The sequence below is a fragment of the Capra hircus genome, chromosome 11 (assembly GCF_001704415.2).
Source record: "Capra hircus breed San Clemente chromosome 11, ASM170441v1, whole genome shotgun sequence".
In the NCBI taxonomy this organism is placed as follows: Eukaryota; Metazoa; Chordata; class Mammalia; order Artiodactyla; family Bovidae; genus Capra; species Capra hircus.
In genome coordinates this window covers 15,058,376-15,078,435 of record NC_030818.1, presented here as the reverse complement: position 1 = coordinate 15,078,435, position 20,060 = coordinate 15,058,376, and the positions used below count along the sequence as shown (strand labels likewise).

The 20,060-nt window shown below is 38.1% G+C and overlaps 1 protein-coding gene across 5 annotated transcripts in view; it reads right to left on the bottom strand.

Annotated features, from left to right (window-relative positions):
• The window catches only part of TTC27 (tetratricopeptide repeat domain 27), a 178,116-nt gene that overhangs the window by 141,104 nt on the left and 16,952 nt on the right, over nucleotides 1-20,060 (bottom strand). For all 5 annotated transcript variants that reach the window (XM_018055099.1, XM_018055101.1, XM_018055098.1 and 2 more), the window contains exons 5-7: nucleotides 19,916-20,018; nucleotides 5,255-5,419; nucleotides 2,972-3,105 (exon numbers count right to left, since the gene is read on the bottom strand). In XM_018055099.1, the coding sequence (XP_017910588.1) occupies nucleotides 2,972-3,105; nucleotides 5,255-5,419; nucleotides 19,916-20,018 (402 nt within the window). The remainder of the gene's footprint in view (nucleotides 1-2,971; nucleotides 3,106-5,254; nucleotides 5,420-19,915; nucleotides 20,019-20,060) is intronic.

Below are 20,060 nucleotides of genomic sequence, written 5' to 3'. Positions count from 1 at the left end.
TGAAAGTGAAAAGTGAAAGTGAAGTTGCTCAGTTGTATCCGGCTCAGTCGTATCCGACTCTTAGCAACCCCATGGACTGCAGCCCACCAGGCTCCTCCATCCATGGGATTTTCCAGGCAAGAGTACTGGAGTGGGGTGCCACTGCCTTCTCCGAGTTTTTGCCCATAACCATGTACAGTTTTGCAACAGAGGCTAGTCACATGAGACACACATCTGGATTGTCCTGTATTACTGCATTTTTCTTGTTCTGAAAATCCTTGACATTACAGCTGACAAAAATGAAAATTGTGATATTTCAGATCAGTTTTCTAAAATCTTTTATGCTAAAATCACATGCAAGGACTGACTATGAGACTACTAATTTTGACACCTTTAAGACCTGTACAAAAGGGTGTTGTCTTGAAGCAACAGATCAGTGAGTCCCATTTGGGATATCTAGTTTTACCTATAAACACCATCCTCATGTATTCATCTACACCGTCTTATACATGACACACAGCTGTAGAATGTATAATTTTGTGGTCTTTATTTCCCTTTGTAGTCATTCTAAGCATCTTAATAAACTGCTGTATTGCGCTTAATAGAAAAGAAAAAAACTAGCACATAGTACATCTCCAATCTGTTCAGCATTTAACGCATACTTTTTACCAGTGATGCCGATCATGTGTTTGTGTTTCCTGTTCAATGTACCATTTTAATTTATCCTCCCTCCTCAGACCGCACACTGATGATTTAACAATAAAGAAGAGAGTCTGTTCCTGTGCTTTGCACACTGGGGTTCCTCATAACTGTTGGCTTATTAAAGCCTAAAGTCCAGTAGCTATAGGTTATGTAAATTCCCCATTAATAACTGATTAAAAATCTAGGAAGGCCCAAAGGGAAACAGGAAACACTATGCTCCTCACTGACAGTAAAATTATCGTATTTCCTCAATTATTAAGATATACATCTTCACACTGTAACATTTCTAATCATGATATATTTTATAATCATTATAATTGATATCATAGTGTTCCTTTTTTCCTGAGAAGTTTCATTATCAAGCAGAATTGTGGTGTATTTCATAATCTAACAGTATCTTTGACAAAAGGAATTAAGATCTATAACTAATCAAACAAAACAAGTCTATCCTCCATCCATGAGTATAAAGCTATTTCTATCTAATCCTTACCTACATAATTTATAGTTTCCATCTTTAAGTGGTAATTAATGAAGATCACAAGATTATGTGAATGTATTTTGTTCAAATATGAAAGATTAAATAAATTTCATATTAAATTACACATTATTTTAATGCATTTCTCGTAACAGTCATGATATTCTATTTATAATCACAGGAGATAATTTTCCATACAACTCCACGTAAATACATACATACAAGTATACATGCACACATAAATAAACAATGATGGATTACTGAATTAAATTCTTGGATTGCAGAACCAACTCTTTTTCACTGATGCTGTGCTTTGGCCTAAACACCAGGTCTATGGTAGTTAAATTAAGACACAGGGAGGGACTTGGGTTACATCAAAAAGTTGAGGAGGGGCTTCCCTGGTGGGCCAGCAGTTAGGAATCTGCCTGCCGATGCAAAGAACACAGGTTTGTTCCCGGGTCCAGAAAGATCCCACATGTTGAGGTGCAATTAAGCCCATGGGCCACAACTACTGAGTCCACGTGCCTAAGGCCCATGCTCTGCAATAAGAGAAGCTACGATGATGAGAAGCCTGTGCACTGCAACGAAGAGCAGTCCCCACTTGAACAACTAGAGAAAGCCCATACACAACTAAGACCAGAGCAGCCAAAAAGAAATCTTTAAAAATGAATGAATAAAAGCCAATGTGCTTAAAAAAAAAAAAACTGCAGGAGGAGGGTCTGGTATATACAAGGAATAAAGACAGGATGGGAGCAGATACCACAGCTCCCTGACCAGCAGCCACACAGTGGTACAAACACCCCTTCAGCCATGGTTCTCCTACTGCAGGAGAGACAGGCTGTCCCTCTGTGTGGTCTCATCCCTGAGTTTCTCCATCTTTCCCTTCTTCCCTTCCTTCTTCCCTTAAGAATCCATAGCTGTCCCTGCTCACTAGCCCCCAAAATATCACAAAAACAAACAGAAAACTTGGAGCAAGCCCAGGAAGTATGTAAGATCTCATCAAAGACATTCCTCAGGATGCCTACTGCTGCCACTCTTCTTTCCCATCTCCCTAGCCCCTACTCTTGGCATTATCTTCAGTACAGTTAGAATTTTAGTGCTCAATCCACCAAGCAAATTTGTTTACAGGCTCTGGAATGAAAAGTGGGAAAACACAGGCTTCAAGGACAGTAACATCAACCAAATTACAAGCAGATATGTTGGTCTGGGGTCTCTGGGATAAGAAAATATAAATGCTAATAGCCTTCACAGAAGCAGATGGAAAGCCTATTGAGTGGATAAACTAACCAAAAACTATAAATTTAAGCTACAAGAGAATGTATCACCCAAGTCAGAAACACATACTATGGCAGAAACCAGCCCAATAATAACAGAGTAGCTGAAGACAGATCAGAAAACTTGTAAAAAGGAATTCTGATCATCTGTTTACATATTTAGAAGAAGCATAAGAAATGTTAAGGCTCTTAATACTTGAGAATATCAACAGAAGGCAAAAAATAGGGCAGCCACTAGAAAAATTAGTTTCTACTCAGTCTGCCTTTTTCATTTTTTTCAGGGCAGTAACATATAAGTAATTACATTATTAATTCATACTTAAACCGAAATCTAGAAAAGAAACAATAGTTTATCTCTGAGGATAAAAATGGCTTTAAAATGGGTTCTGTTTTAGATTCTTTTTAACATCCAGCCACCTTGTAAAAGCTCAAGAAGGGTCCAAAAAAGCCTCTTCCCACTCCATCCAGTGTTTCTACAAAACTTCCCTATGGAAACTATTAGACTTGGATGCTAATTTAAACAGCTTATGATCCTACTCACCTTGGTTAAATATTCCTGAGGAGTGGGTGCTGGAGTGAATTCACAATTTGAAAAGACAGTTCCTTCCCTTCTTACATCTAGAATAAGTTGTGCGACATAATTTTCCTGGAACCGTGTCCTTTTTCCTAAAGCACCTGAAAATACATATATTAAATTACATTTAGTAACTTGCCAACCAGAATACCATACAATCATAAACAGTAGTACTTTCAGAGTGCTTTAGAGCTTATGAGGTATTTCCCCCATTTCAAATAAGAGAAACCTGAAGCCCCATGATGACTTTAAAGTGACTTATAAAATTATAAAGCCAGGAAGCTATTGGCCCAGAACTCAAATTTCTGCCACTAGAAATTCCCCATACTTACCTTTGCATTAATCTCCCTCCCTTCTCAAAAAAGAATGCATTCAACGTAACAAGGAGAAGAAATACTCTCCTCTCCATACAACAGAGGAAAAAGTGTTAAGTTCTGAAGTGTAGCCTTGGTTGCTCAAGATTACACAGTTTTTAGTATCAGAGCCAGAGCTTAAAGCCAGGGTCTGCAGATTCTAAATCCCAATCTTTCTATTACATTATCTGGCTCCATATAAGGCCAAATATTGTTTTTACTTTGTATCTGAAATAGCTAGCTGCAGAACAGCTTTAAGAGAAGCACAAGCTCTAACATCTATTCTCTGGTGAGAGTAAGATTACAAAGACTCTTGATTACAAAGACCAGTCTGAGAAGTCTGGATTTCATCCTGTGATGAGTCTGGCTCTATATTATACAACAACCATTGAAACATGTTATACTAAAAATAGTTATTGAGATGGTCTAGCACAGCTTACTTTTTTATAGTAAGGCGAGAACTGAATGGAAAAAAAATTATAATCTGATTCTCATTTTATATTTGTGAGCACATTTGTATTTTTAAGCTTTTTAATCTTAACTTGGAAAAAAAATATGAAGAACTAACTAGTAACTACATCAACTGTTAAAGCTGACTATGCTGAGTACCATGATACTAGTTTTATAAATGATTCCCCCAAAAAGTCTATTAGGATCAAAACATAATTTCTAAAACTAACTTCACAACTTATATTGAAAGTGTTAGTTGCTCAGCTGTGTCTGACTCTTTACAACCCCAGAGACTGTAGCCCGCCAGGCTCCTCTGTCCGTGGAATTCTCCAGGCAAGAATAGTGCAGTGGATAACCATTCTTCAGATCCATTCCAGGGATCTTTCCAACCCAGGAATCAAACCGGGGTCTCCTGCACTGCAGGCAGATTCTCTATCGTCTGAGTCACCAGGAATCCATATTACATATAACTATATCTCAAATATAAGACTCCAAGTTACACATGGCCATTATTCCCAAAGTTATGTTAGATATTTAATAATTTTCCCCATACAAACAATGTAATAAAAGGTGGCTAATATTCCAGACTAGGCCACTAAGTTATATTTATCTCATATCTTAAGGATTTTACTGACAGGACTACCTCAATGAGCATAGAGTTTAGGGACTAAAAATGGGCCTCAAAGATCATCTAGACCCAACCTAGAGAGGAAAAACAGGTTCAATCATTTCAGCATTCACAGATTGTTGTTTCAACACTCACACAGCCCAGGTTCAACAGGTGTAAATGGTGTGACCAACTGCTGATGTTTAACTTTCATGAATGTTTTCAACAGAGAATGTCAATATTTTTAGGCTAGGGACAAGGAGATACACTAAAAGAAAACAGTGTTTCTTGTTTGGTACTCAGAAGAAACACAGATTTTAGGAAAAATTCTGTAATTTACTCGTTCATCCAACAAATGTTTATTGAGTGCTTACCATATGCCAGGCAGTATTCTAAGACAGTGAAGAAGCATCTAAACCAAAGTCAAAAAACCTCTGTTCTTAAGGAATACAAGAAAGGCAAGATAGAAGCTACAGGTAGGTATCTGCAGAAAAGGGCAATGTGAAGCCAAACTACACTTGAGAATCTGGAGGGGTCTTGGGAAGCCCACAGTCACAACTCAGTGGGCGAGGTTCATTTGTGTACTGCCTAGCTATCATACATTACCCAAATGTCTAACCAGATTAGAAAATAAGTGAGCATTTGCAAGAATAAAGAACATATAGCTTCAATTTTCTTCTAAACCTGTTAACTCTTTAAATAAAATCTTAAAAACATATTTTTGTAAAGCAACCAAGAGGACACAGATAATCAAATGCCACCATAAAATACAGCCAAACCATCAATGTATATACTAGTTTTATCATACATCAATTATCCACAAAAGGTTAAAAATCTTACCTGTCAAATCAATTTGTAATCTGCAGATGTCTTTAGCAATACTGAACTGATCTTTTGCTTTTTTATATTCATAATAATATAAATATATATATGCACATTCCAGATGGAATTGAACAGCCAAACATCGACCTGAATCATCCACAAACAGATCCTTTAGCTTCATCACTGTAAGACAAAAGATGAGACATTGAAAAGTAGTCAATATCTTGTAATAACCTATGACAGAAAATAATTTCAAAAATGATTTATGTATATTTGAATAATAAAATCACCTTGCTGTGTACTTGAAACATTTTAAGTCAATTATATTTCAATAAAAAAAATATATATTTTTAAAAGTATGAGAATAAAACTACATTAGTAAGTAAAACATTTAGGGCATAATATGTAAAATACATATATTACATAGATCCTACTCTTAAAGAATTTCAAGTCTGGAAAATGAGGAACATGTACTGTAATAGTCCATAGCAAGCACTGTCTGAGCACTTATATGTTCCAACCTAGAAGCTAAGGACATTACATACGTTATCTCCTTTACTCCACACAGTCCTAAGAGATATCATTCATGACCCTGCTCTTTCTTATTTAGAGTGTCTGTCTTAATCATGCCGCCCAAAATATGGCAATACAGGTGATGATACAACATACCAAGTCAATCTGCAAAGAGTTAAACAACACGAAAATCTAATGAAGAGGAGATCAATATACAGTTTTCCACATAAAGAATGTAGAATTTCTCCCTTAAAAGGAGAAACAGATGTGTATCTGGATGTATCTGAGACAATATGAGTATCAAGTAGAAAATGAGTCAGTATTGGCTTGAAAGTGAAGTGAAGTCGCTCAGTCGTGCCCGACTCTTTGCAACCCTATGGACTGTAGCCTACCAGGCTCCTCTGTCCATGGGATTTTTCAGGCAATAGTACTGGAGTGGATTGCCATTTCCTTCTCCAGGGGATCTTCCTGACCCAGGGATCAAACCCGGGTCTCCCTCATTGTAGACAGACACTTAACTGTCTGAGCTACCAGGGAAGTAAGTATTGGCTTAGCAGTCATACTGTATTTTTCCGAACACCTCAGATGAAAAGATGGGAGTACAACAGCCTAATAACATAGTATCTCTAAGAAGATGACTTTCAAAATAAAATATATATATAATAAAGGGGCTACTGGCATACACCAAGGGGGTGTCCAACAGGTCACCTCGTCCATCCCTCTACAATGTCCCTGACAAACCGTCCCTCACAACGTCTCCAGCAACAGGATCAGCATTTCACAAAGCAATTCATATGAACAGAAGGACGGTGGATGACAGAAGATACACTTACAAAGTCCAAAGACTGAGAATCCGCTTTCTACTATTCAAGCTGAAAGGAAAGTGCTATCGACTGACCCCTACTCTGCTCGGCACTAGGTATTTTACATGTTGTGCTAATTCACACAATGATGTCTTTAGGGCTGACATCAACCTCATTTAACTCATGAGAAAACTGAGCTTAGTCAGCTTACTGACTAGTCAGCTCAGCTGAGAAGTGGCAAAGCCAAAATCTGAATCCACACTTGTTGGGAAAAGGGGAAGAGGGAGTTGGCAGAGGAACAACCAAGGTGTAGAGGTGATGTTGCAAAACATAATCTATATATCTTCTCACCAAGTAATCTGACAGAAACCTATAGCTAAGAAACAGACACCCTTTATCTTATCATGAAGTGAAAATAAAATGAGCCTGAAAAAAAGTTTTCTATATACTGCCACTCCTTTAAAGAGATTCTTAACTCAGAGAAGCTAAATCAAGATGCACAGGTCTTACTTTAAAAGGCAGACAGGCATCTAAACACAAACTTCTCACTGTGAAAACCCTTCAGTAGACTTCCTCCATGCAAACCAAACTCAAGAAAACCTGGATCTGGGCTTTCCTGGTGGCTCAACGGTAAAGAATTCAACTGTCAATGCAGGAGATGCAGGTTCAATCCCTGACCCAGGACGATCCCACATGCTGCAGAGCAGCTAAGCCTGTGCTCCGCAACTACTGAGCCTGTGCTTTGATGCCCAGGAGCTGCAACTACTGAGCCTGCATGCCCACAACTACTGGAGCCCACGTGCCCTAAGCCTGTGCTCCACAGCAAGAGAAGCCACCACAATGAGAAGTCTGCACACCCAAACTAGAGTGTAGTCTCCACTTGCCAGCAATGAACAAGAAAAAGCCAGCCCAGCAACAAAGACCCAGTACAGCCAAATAAATAAATAAATAAACTCTTTTTTTTTAAAGAGGCAGGTGGAGGTGCAGGGAGAATAGGGTAGAAGGAAAACAGAGACAGACGGGAAACTTCTCTGAACAGATCTAGTTACAGAGTTTTGACTCTGGAATCATGTAATTATTTTATATATCAAAAAATAAATCAGAAAGAAAAAAGCAATCCCTAAAAACTGAAAACAAATGGAAAACTAAAACTCTATATAACAAGTTGGTGACAAAGAGTAATTGCAAATGACTTAGAGCACAGTATATATCCTTAATGTAATATATTGAAAGGATAAAGACAGTTGCAAAGACATCTTGAGCCTTATTTAGTGGTCTTACTGTTAGTTGGCATGCTGGCGCTGCTCTCAAAATTTTTACACATGCGACAAAGCAAGTCATTACATTTATATTGTTTGGCACAAGATTTCCAGTTTAAAAAATGGACACACATATGAAATCAAAGATACTGACACAATGCAAGGTTAAATTTTTTTAATCATATTATTTCTTTGCTAGTATCATACTGTTGAAATTACCCTAGTTTTTAACTAACTTTTATACCTGAAAGTCTCCATGATTATCTTTCTCTTTAAAAATTGTCTTGACTATTCTTACACACTTTTTCTTCCAGAATCAATTGGCAAGTTCTCTCTTCAAAATGTTTGTAACTGCACTAATTGTAATTTCACAATTGGCATCTTGACTATAGTGATCATCCTATTCAAGATAACAGTATGCCTTTAACATTTTCTTAGTAAAGTTGTACACTTCATTTTGGTTTTGAACATTTTAAGAAATTCCTGGGTTAAATCTTTTCTACCTTTCCTTTGAAATATAATTGACATATAACATGCCATTAGGTTCAGGTGTACAACAAGATTCAATATATGAATATACTGCAAAATGATCACCACAGTAAGCCTAGTTAACATCCATCACCACATATAGTTACAACTTTTTCTCTGGTGATGGGAACTTTTAAGATCCACTCTCTCAGCAATTCTCAAATATACAATACAGAATTATTCATTATAGTCACTATGCTGTGTATGTAAGGTGAAATTTTTCAACAGCTTTACTGAGAAGATTCATGCACATACAGTCTACCAATCTGAAGTGTGCGATTCACTGGCGTTTCGTATATTCCAAGAAATGTGCGACCATCACCATAGTCAACTCTAAAACATTTTTATCACCTCAAAAATAAATCCTGAACCCTTTAGCTATCACTCTCTTCCCCTCATCCCTCCCATAGCCCTGAACACCACTAATCTACTTTCCAATCCTAACTTTACCTATCCTGGACATTTCATATAAAGGAAATTATTTATCATGTGGTCTTTCATATCTGGTTTCTATAATTTCGTATGATGTTTTCAAGGTTCACTTGTGCTGAAGTATGTTTCACACTTCATTTCTGTTTATGGCTAAAAAATAGTATAATACAAACCACTGTATGAATATACAGTATTTTGTTTACCCATATATCAGTTGATGGACACGTCCATCTTTTAGCTATTATGAATAATGCTGTTATAAACATTCATATACAAAATTCTGGGTGGACCTATGTTTTCATTTTTCTTGGGTATATACACCTAGGAACTGCTGATCGATGATAAATATATGATGATTCTATACTTAAGAAACTGCCAAACTGTCGGAGAAGGCAATGGCATCCCACTCCAGTACTTTTGCCTGGAAGATCCCATGGACGGAGGAGCCTGATAGGCTGCAGTCCATGGGGTCGCTAGGAGTCAGACACAACTGAGCGACTTCACTTTCACTTTTCACTTTCATGCATTGGAGAAGAAAATGGCAGCCTACTCCAGTGTTCTTTCCCGGAGAATCCCAGGGACGGGGGAGCCTGGTGGGCTGCCGTCTATGGGGTCACACAGAGTCGGACACGACTGAAGCGACTTAGCAGCAGCAAGGGTCCCATTTCATTCTTTTGCATATGGTTACCCAGCTGTCCCAGCACATTTGCTAAAAAGACTATTCTTTTCTCATTAAAATATTTTATATGTAAACCAAATAATTACGTTAACATTGTTATTAACAAGATTTTCAGTTTAGGAAAAACATACAAATATCAATATAAACACTTTGAACAGTTAAATTTTAAATGGAGCGCTTTGGTCAGGGTTAGGGACTTGACTGGGATTCAAACAATGTGTTTGCTAAGAACGGTCTCAAAAAAGGGCTTCAGCTGGCTGCTTGCCTAAGTCTGAAACTTGTGTTATGCGTTCCCCAAACCAGGCCTGGTGACTTGACCAAAGGCTCAGCCAGCATGTTTGCAAGGTCCACAGCTCACCCAGAGAGTCTGCTCGAGATCAGTCAGAGACTAGAGTAGTGTTTGTGGGGACTGGGGTCTCAAGTGGTGTGCTCAAAAGGGCCAGGGACTCAACCAACATTCAAAAGAGCCAGGTCAAGGACTAAGCTGTGGGTTCCCCAAGGTCAGGGCCAAGGGGGCATGTAGAGACTGACTGTGTACAGGAAGACTGTACACACACTTATACTGAGGTTAATGGGAGCCTGGTCTTTCACTGTCAAAGAAAGGAGTTAGAAATCTGGAAGAGAGAAGACTAAAATAAATTCTGTGATACTGGATTGGAATTGGAGATGATGCAATTCATGGTTTTTAACACATAGATAAATACAGAAACAGACACAGATGTACATGTGTACTTACATATACACATACACATACTTTCCAGCTATGGCTACTGAAAGACTTTAAAAGGCACCAGAGCTCCTTGGAGAAATTACTGATTCCAGGGCCAGAGCAAAGTAATACAAAATAAGGAAGGCTAAAGCATCTTCTCATGTCAGAAAATAAAGAAGCACTCAAAGATACGTTGAAAGGGCACAGAAGCCAACTTAAGCCTCAACTGGCCAAATGTGGGACATAATGAACGCCAAATTGTAATCCATTGAATGAATTTGGAATCTGAGTGCACACTAATGTCAATATATAAATGCATAAATTCAAAGTTTACTGATGAATAGGAGACTTATATGGTATTTAAGTACATCACCATACAACAATTAATTATAAAGAGTGATAACCAAAAACTGGAAGCAATCAAATTTCCATCAACAGATAAAAGAACAAACAAATTATGGTATTTCCATATAATGGTCCACTACTTAGCAATTAAAAAGAATGAACTATTGCTATAGGTGACAATATAGATGAATCAAAATAATTTTGCTGAGTCAAAGAAACCCAGCTAAACACACACACACACACAAAGTGTGAGACTATATGAAATCTCTTTTATAAAATTCAAGGAAATGCAGACTAATATGCAGTAACAGAAAGCAGATCAGTGGTGGCCTGAGAGGCTGAAGGAGAGATCAGGAAGGGTGTAAGAGGATGGGATTCCCAACAAGCACGAGGACGTTTTGGGGAACAAAGTATATGTTCATTATCTCAATTTTGATGATGGTTTCACAGGTGTAAATACATGTCCAAACTTTACAGATTGACATTTTAAGTATGTCAGGTGTATTGTAAGTCAATTATATCCAAATAAAGCTGTTTCAGAAACAAAAAATGTACAGAGAAAATGGGTCACTCTAAGAAACAAGACTGACAGATACCATCTTAATCAAGTAACCAAAGTTAATATCCCCAGTAATGAGACCAACTGAAGTCGTGTGCCACCTGGTAGGACGCAGTGAGACTAACACAGCACAATTCCTGTGATAGATCTATGCTGAAAGACACTGAGGAGCTACGGCAACTACAGTCCATGATCTGGATTGGATCGTGTTGCTATAAAGGATGCCTTGGGCACCACTGGCTAATGTTAACAGCAGTAATTAGATATTAGTATTTAATCAATTTTAATTTCCTAATATTGGTGGTTGTATTGTGATTGTACAGGAAAATGCCTTCGTAGGAAAAACACCCTAAAATGTGCAGAAGTGATGGGGCATCAATTCAACGACTTATTTTACACAGTTTCAGAGAAAAAAAAAAAGTTCTTTGTACTAGCAACTTTTCTAGAGATTTATGTTTCCAAAAAAAATTTAAGTCCAAAATATTAGCAATTAAAGAAAAAATTAAGAACATATCTTGCCTTTCCTAAACAGACTAAATTTTAGGGTTCTCACATAACCCTGGTTGATGAGTTCTTCTTTACAAAAGAATTCTAGGGGAAAAAAAAGGAATGACTGTATTATAAAACCACTAGGTAAGCACTTACAATGTATAGACAGATGGCACCTTCAGAGCCAAATGCAGTCACCTAAGTAAAAATGCCAACCGAATGGAAACTTCGTAGGATCCTCGACAGCTGGATGGAGGGTGTCCATCCTAAGCCAGGGAGGAACACAACCATAGGGAAGTGCCAGCCTACTCCAGCTCATTTCCTCAAAAACTTTTAAAAATCCTCTTCTCCCTGACCTCCATACTTCCCAAGCTTGTCTCCAACCGTCAGCCCTCTGGTTTTTCCATCCTCCTCCTGCCTCTCACCCCTTTCCAACCTTCCCTTCTCCATCCTACAATTCTAATCAATATCTACTGAATTATTTTACAAGCTTAGAATTGGGCTAGATGCTACAGCAATCTAGCTCCCCTAAAAAGACGACGGAAGAAGCACTAGGACGAAAAGACACACAATCATTATTCAACATACAGTAAATTTGATTTGAAACTGAGATGTACTGGCCATAAACACCATAGGGGAAAAATCCATAAGGCTGGGATAGTTGAACAAACCTTGTCAGAAGGGCTAGGCCTTGAAAGACGGGTAGAATTTGGTTATAACTCCACCTCCAGACTGTAAGGGTCACAAAAGAAGGGTCCACATGTATCTTGTTCACTGCTGTTTAAGCCTAGCACTTGTCACAGCTGGTGCTCAATAAATATCCTAACAGTGGGCAAATATTTAGAAACTCTGATGGCTGTCACCAACAACACAGAGCTCCAATTTCCTATCCACCTAGCTCCTATCAGCCTGCTGCAACATCACCTGACACACAACTCCCAACCCTGTCCAGCCATTCCAAACTGTTTATTGGAATTCCCAAATACACAAAGATGTCTCGAGTCTCTGTGCCTCTCTCTGTACATGTTACATGCCCTTTCCAACTACCTAATGAATTGTTTTTCATTCTTCAAGAATCAGTTCAAGTATTAGCCACTTTGCAAAGCCTTCTCTGGTCTCAAGTTTAGACTAATCATATCCTTTCATTCATTCCTTCCTCTCTTTTGCCAACTGAAATACAGTTGATGTACAATATTATGTCAGCTTCAAGTGTACTACATAGTGATTTGACATTTGTATACATTATGAATGATCACCACACTAGCCTAATAACCATCTGTCCCCATACAAAATTATTACAATATTATTGACCACACTCCTTATGCTGCATTAAGTTTCCATGGCTTATTTATTTTATAACTGGAGGTTTGCCCCCTCTTAATCTCCTTTACCTATACTGCCCCTCCCATCTTCCTTTCCTCTGGAAACCACCTATTTGTTTTCTGTATCTAAGAGTTGGTTTTCGTTATTCTGTTTGTTTTTTAGATTCCCTATGTAAGTGAGATCACACAATTTTTGCCTTTCTCTGATTTATTTTACTTAGCATGATGCCCTAAAATATAAATATAAAATATATAAATATATACATATAAAATATCACCAATTCTACACTTTAAATATGAGTCTTCAGTTCAGTTCAGTTGCACAGTTGTGTCCGACTCTTTGCGACCCCATGAATCGCAGCACGCTAGGCTTCCCTGTCCATCACCAACTCCCGGAGTTCATTCAGACTCATGTCCATCGAGTCAGTGATGCCATCCAGCCATCTCTTCCTTTGTCGTCCCCTTCTCCTCCTGCCCCCAATCCCTCCCAGCATCAGAGTCTTTTCCAATGAGTCAACTCTTTGCATGAGGTGGCCAAAGTACTGGAGTTTCAGCTTTAGCATCATTCCTTCCAAAGAAATCCCAGGGCTGATCTCCTTCAGAATGGACTGGTTGGATCTCCTTGCAGTCCAAGGGACTCTCAAGAGTCTTCTCCAACACCACAGTTCAAAAGCATCAATTCTCCGGCGCTCAGCCTTCTTCACAGTCCAACTCTCACATCCATACATGACTCCTGGAAAAACCATAGCCTTGACTAGACGGAGCTTAGTTGGCAAAGTAATGTCTCTGCTTTTGAATATGCTATCGAGGTTGCTCATAACTTTTCTTCCAAGGAGTAAGTGTCTTTTCATTTCATGGCTGCAATCACCATCTGCAGTGATTTTGGAGCCCCAAAAAATAAAGTCTGACACATTTCCACTGTTTCCCCACCTATTTCCCATGAAGTGATGGGACCGGATGCCATGATCTTCCTTTTCTGAATGTTGAGCTTGAAGCCAACTTTTTCACTCTCCTCTTTCACTTTCATTGAGGTTTTTCAGTTCCTCTTCACTTTCTGCCATAAGGGTGGTGTCATCTGCATATCTGAGGTTACTGATATTTCTCCCGGCAATCTTGATTCCAGCTTGTGTTTCTTCCAGTCCAGCGATTCTCATGATGTACCCTGCATATAAGTTAAATAAGCAGGGTGACAATATACAGCCTTGACATACTCCTTTTCCTATTTGGAACCAGTCTGTTGTTCCATGTCCAGTTCTAACTGTTGCTTCCTGACCTGCATACAGATTTCTCAAGAGGCAGGTCAGGTGGTCTGGTATTCCCATCTCTTTCAGAATTTTCCACAGTTTATTGTGATCCACACAGTCAAAAGCTTTGGCATAGTCAATAAAGCAGAAATAGATGTTTTTCTGGAACTCTCTTGCTTTTTCCATGATCCAGTGGATGTTGGCAATTTGATCTCTGGTTCCTCTGCCTTTTCTAAAACCAGCTTAAACATCTGGAAGTTCACAGTTCACGTATTGCTGAAGCCTGGCTTGGAGAATTTTGAGCATTACTTTACTAGCATGTGAGATGAGTGCAATTGTGCGGTAGTTTGAGCATTCTTTGGCATTGCCTTTCTTTGGGATTGGAATGAAAACTGACCTATTCCAGTCCTGTGGCCACTAGTGAGTTTTCCAAATTTGCTGGCATATTGAGTGCAGCACTTTCACAGCATTATCTTTCAGGATTTGAAATAGCTCAACTGGAATTCCATCACCTCCACTAGCTTTGTTCGTAGTGATGCTTTCTAAGGCCCACTTGACTTCACATTCCAGGATGTCTGGCTCTAGATGAGTGATCACACCTTCGTGATTGTCTTACTGTAGGTTAACTACACTCCAGAAACACTGTTAAAAAAGGGTGGCACACAAACCCACCACTACACCTTCCTATGTCAAGTCTTCAGTTCTATCTCAGACCTGTTGCAAGGAATAAGCCAGTTAATATATCTAAAGACCTAGAACAGTGCTTGGTATGGAGTATGGACTACTGAAATGGGAACAGCATTATAACTATTAGAATTCTGCCCTACTGACCAGTTTAGAGAAAAGTAATGAAGAGAAGATTTGGAGGATCTGGAGAAGATAAGCAGGATCTGGAGTCAGAAACTCCAGGTCATCGTTCTGGTTCATGTACAATCTCTTTGAGTTTCAATTCTTTGGAAAATGAGTTAGCTGGACAAGATAATCTCTAATGGGTCTTTCCAGACTACAGATTTCAGACACTGACTAGGATAAGAGTTGTAGGAATGGAAAAGAAGGATGGATATGGAACCCTTAGGCAAGAACTGATAAGATTTAAGAACTGGCGAGATACACAGAATGATGAAATACGTGAGTCAACCATAAACACAAAGTTTTGAGATTTGGATAACTGAAGTTTAAAAAAAAGATGAAATAAATAAACAAATAAAGCCTGTTGACCCAACAGACATATAGTTATCATTTTAATAAATCTCTAGGTGCTCCATGGTAAAGAATAATCATAAGCTTCTGGGTCAAAATGTCAAACCACTATATTTAAAATGCATGCTAAAACCAAAATCTCTTCTCATCAGATTATTTTAATGCTATTTTAAAAATGAAATCCCTATGGATTCATACGGATAATCAGATACTTGTGATTAGATTATAAGTATATTTAATGACATTCATTCCAAAGTATCAAAAAAAATTTTTTTAATTTATGCATACGTCAGTCACCAAGAAACTAATCTCTTGAACTCTTTGGATGTGGAGACAATATAAGCCTAGAGTCACAGAGCTGTCCGGAGATGTTACAGTGGAATCTCAGACAAAGTATTTTAGCCTGTTTTCTTTGAACAGTGACTTCCTTATAAGCTCATCTTCAAACACCTAAACCTCAATATTACATCTCATGCGCTATATGGAACACGTTTTCAGTACCAGATGCTTCAATAAATGATTGTGCGCCCTTAAGCAGTTCTTCAGAGAATCACAGTTTCATTAGTATGAGATCCAAAAGAGGACCTCAGCGTGTGCTGAGGAGCAGACTTTTCAAGATTCTCATTCACTCCTTTCATAGACGTGATCAGCCCAGCAAAGTTATGCTGACACTCTGACGGGCTCTATTCCACTACACTATACTGATGTAACGTTCCTGGACAAAAATATAAAGATCACACTTGCTTATATGTCACAGATTGAAAAAAAAAATCTTGCCAACTTTTTGATGATTGTTCAAGGGCAACATTTCAAATATAATATTCTTCTCTGGATACTGAACAATATTTCAATATAACTGAATGCTCGGTCAATATTTGGGTTAAATCCCAGAACATTTTTTTAAATAAAATTTTTTATGAAAATGTTGCAGTTTAAGCTATGTGCAGACTTACTTAGACACAGCCAAAATGGACCAATTTACAACTAGATAAAATGAAAAATGTCATTGATTAGCCTAGAACAGCAACATAAAAAATTCTTAGTTGTAAGGCAAAGCAAATGATATGCTGAAATATACTGCAAAAAAGAACAGACCACTTGAAGAATGAGTCACTTAGAGTCATATTTTCCAGGTATCTTAGTTAACCCTTTCTGTTTAGAGAACTATATTTTACGTCTTAGAATTCTCTCTACAACACATCATATGGTTCTTACCTTTTAATATGGTACATTAAGAAGGTTTTTTTTTCTTTTAATAATTAAAGGTCATCATTAAGAACATTAGTCACTGAGATGTGGTTAAGGTAGAGACATAAATGTAGATTTACCTAATATGGGATAAAAGGAAAAGGTGTGGCTTTCCCTCTGGCAACTGCATCAAACTTGATTTCCTTTACATTAAGAGAAAGAAATAAAACTCCCAGTGACATCTTGTGTTTTGCTCATTTACCAACACTCCATAAAAGTATAATGAAGCATATGAAATTGTTTAATATGCTACACAGTACAACATAATTACTTTTTTACAAAATTAAATAGTGGCTGAATACTGATGCCATCTTCTTTCAAATGCTTTCACTATCCTCTGGAAAAATCAACTTTTTCCCCCATTAGAATCAGTAATGTTCAACCCATCCCTGGCTTTCAAAACTTTATCCGATTTCACGAACTATAAGTTTATCCCCACTTCTCTTTCTCCCTTGCACTTTGTTTATGGAATGTATCTCACTTCATTTTAAAAATATGAAATGACACGAATGGGGGGAAGACTTAGTCTACACAATTTTCATTTTACTAAAAATAGAAAGAGGACAATGATGCCAGTAAATTGAGCATCAGGTCTTAATTTTCTCCAAGTCCAACTTCATATTTCATTTGAAAGAGAACTCCGCGCCTAGGCAAGACTATTATGAGAAGATTCAAGATCCCATATGGTATCTGGGTAGGATTAATTTTCTCATAACTTCTATAATATTTCACTTTTTGAAAAACTCTTGTACAGAAGTTAACTCAGATAAAAACTGCTATCGAGATGGAGGACAAATGGAGTTCTACAATGTCTCCTCTGAAAAGTGAATGTAGAAAAGGCTCAACAGGACTTCCCTAGTGGTCCAATGCAGGGGATACAGGTCCAGTCCCTGGTTCTGGGGGATCCCACGTGCCTCGGGACAACTAAGCCCACGCACCACAACAGAAGCCACTGCACTGAGAAGCCTGCACAACACAGCTAGAGAGTAACCCCCGCTTTCAAGGCAACAAAGACTCAGTGCAGCCCAAAATAAATAAATAAAATTTTAAAAGTAAAGGCTCAATAAATGCTAGCTATCACTATTCAACAAATATGCACTAAATATTTATTATTTTCCAGGCATTCTGCTAAGCAGAAACAAGAAAAAATCAGCCTGCAAGGAACTCACAATCTAGACAGTTGCTTACAGTCTTGAAAATACAGATGATTCTGTAGCCTATCAGTTCAGTTCAGTTCAGTCGCTCAGTCGTGTCTGACTCTTTGTTACCCCATGAATCACAGCATGGCAGGCCTCCCTGTCCATCACCAACTCCCGGAGTTCACTCAAACTCATGTCCATCGAGTCAGTGATGCCATCCACCTATCTCATCCTCTGTTGTCCCCTTTTCCTCCTGCCCTCAATCGCTCCCAGCATCAGAGTCTTTTCCAATGAGTCAACTCTTCACATGAGGTGGCCAAAGTACTGGAGTTTCAGCTTTAGCATCATTCCTTCCAAAGAACACCTAGGACCCAGAGGGATGTTGTGGGGAGGGAGGTGGGAGGGGGGTTCATGTTTGGGAACGCATGTAAGAATTAAAGATTTTAAAATTTTAAAAATAAATAAATAAATAAAAATTAAAAAAAAAAAACAAAGAACACCTAGGGCTGATCTCCTTTAGAATGGACTGGTTGGATCTCCTTGTAGTCCAAGGGACTCTCAAGAGTCTTCTCCAACACCACAGTTCAAAGCATCAATTCTTCGGCACTCAACTTTCTTTATAGTCCAACTCTCATATCCATACATTACCACTGGAAAAACCATAGCCTTGACTAGACGGAGCTTAGTTGGCAAAGTAATGTCTCTGCTTTTCAATATGCTATCTAGGTTGGTCATAACTTTCTTTCCAAGGAGTAAGCGTCTTTTAATTTCATGGCTGCAATCACCATCTGCAGTGATTTTGGAGCCCACCAAAATAAAGTCTGACACTGTTTCCACTGTTTTCCCATCTGTAGCCTATATTTGCTCATAAAAATCTCTTGTCATCCAAATGCATTAAATCAAAGACTTCTACAGGAAAAAGAAATACTGTTTCACAGTTCTGTTACTTCATTGCATCACTGTACACTTAGTGAAATATCACTGTATAGAAAAGTAAACTCCTTACATTTAATAAGTCAATCTGCTACCACGTTAGGTTTAAATCTCATAGCAGAACAAATATTGTTTCCTATATACCAAGTTCAAGCTCAGAATATATTTTTTTACATATACAAGTCAGATCTAATTGCCCTTGGTTGTTCCACAGTCTTACATAACCTAACATCCTGAACAAATATAGACTAAGTCCAAGATTTCCTCCTATTTTCAAAATGCTTCCCGAGGACTCTCCTGGTGGCTCAGCAAAGAATCCACCTACCAGTGCAGGAGACGCAGATTCGATCCCTGATTTGGGAAGATTCTACATGCTGAGGAACAACTAAGCCCTGTGCCACAATTACTGAGACTGTGCTCTAGAGTCCGCAAACCACAACAACTGAAGCCTACGGGCCCTAGAGCCCGTGCTCCAGAACAAGAGAAGTCGCCGCAATGAGAAGCCTGTGCGCAACCAGAGTAGCCCCAACTCGCCGCAATTAAAAATCCAAGCAGCAAGGAAGACCCAGCATAGCCATAAACAAGCAATGCCTCCCTAAAAAGCCGAAGGGTGACTTGCAACAAAGGTATTTAACGGGGCATGTGGTTTACAAGTATTTGGTAAATTTTACATTTCTATTCTAGGTATATTTCCATATGTACATTATATATTACAATGAAAATAATGAAAAAACTACAAAAATGTCTCCCTACCTACTGTCATCCTCACTACACTTATTTTCTACCAAATATTATTAATTAAAAAAATGAATTATTTCTTCATGTACTCAGGATATAGGATAAATAATTTCCTGTTCTGCATGTAGTTCAGCACAATTTACTCCAGTTCCAATTAGTTAGGGATTATTTTCTTAATAAAGGGAGTTTACATTTGTTTCTAACAAGGTTTCTTACATTAAGAAACCAAGAAAATATTTAAATACCTTTAGGCAATTTGTAATAAAATCAAGGTGAACGACACAGAATAAATCACTTGTTTAAATCTGTATTAATAATACAAATAACACTGACTGACTTCTTAAAAATTCAAAGATAAAAAAGAAATCCTATAATCTGACATTCTAATAATTTGTGATAGTCCAAATTCAGAAAGAGTGGAGAAGCAACCTCAGACAAAAAGTTACCATATGCTGTCAAGCAATAAATGAAAAAGGAAAGTCTCAGCCAAGAAACAGAACAGAGCTACATGCTCAAAGCAGACAAAATTTGCAGCATACCTTGATCGATGCAGTCTTCAGCAAGAGCAAAAAGCTGAGGTGAGCGCTCCTCAAGCAACTGCTGGTGAATATTCACACATCTCAACGTCCACCATGGCAAGCTCTAGAAAAAGGAAATAGCAACGTAAGCTGAAATAAAAGGACC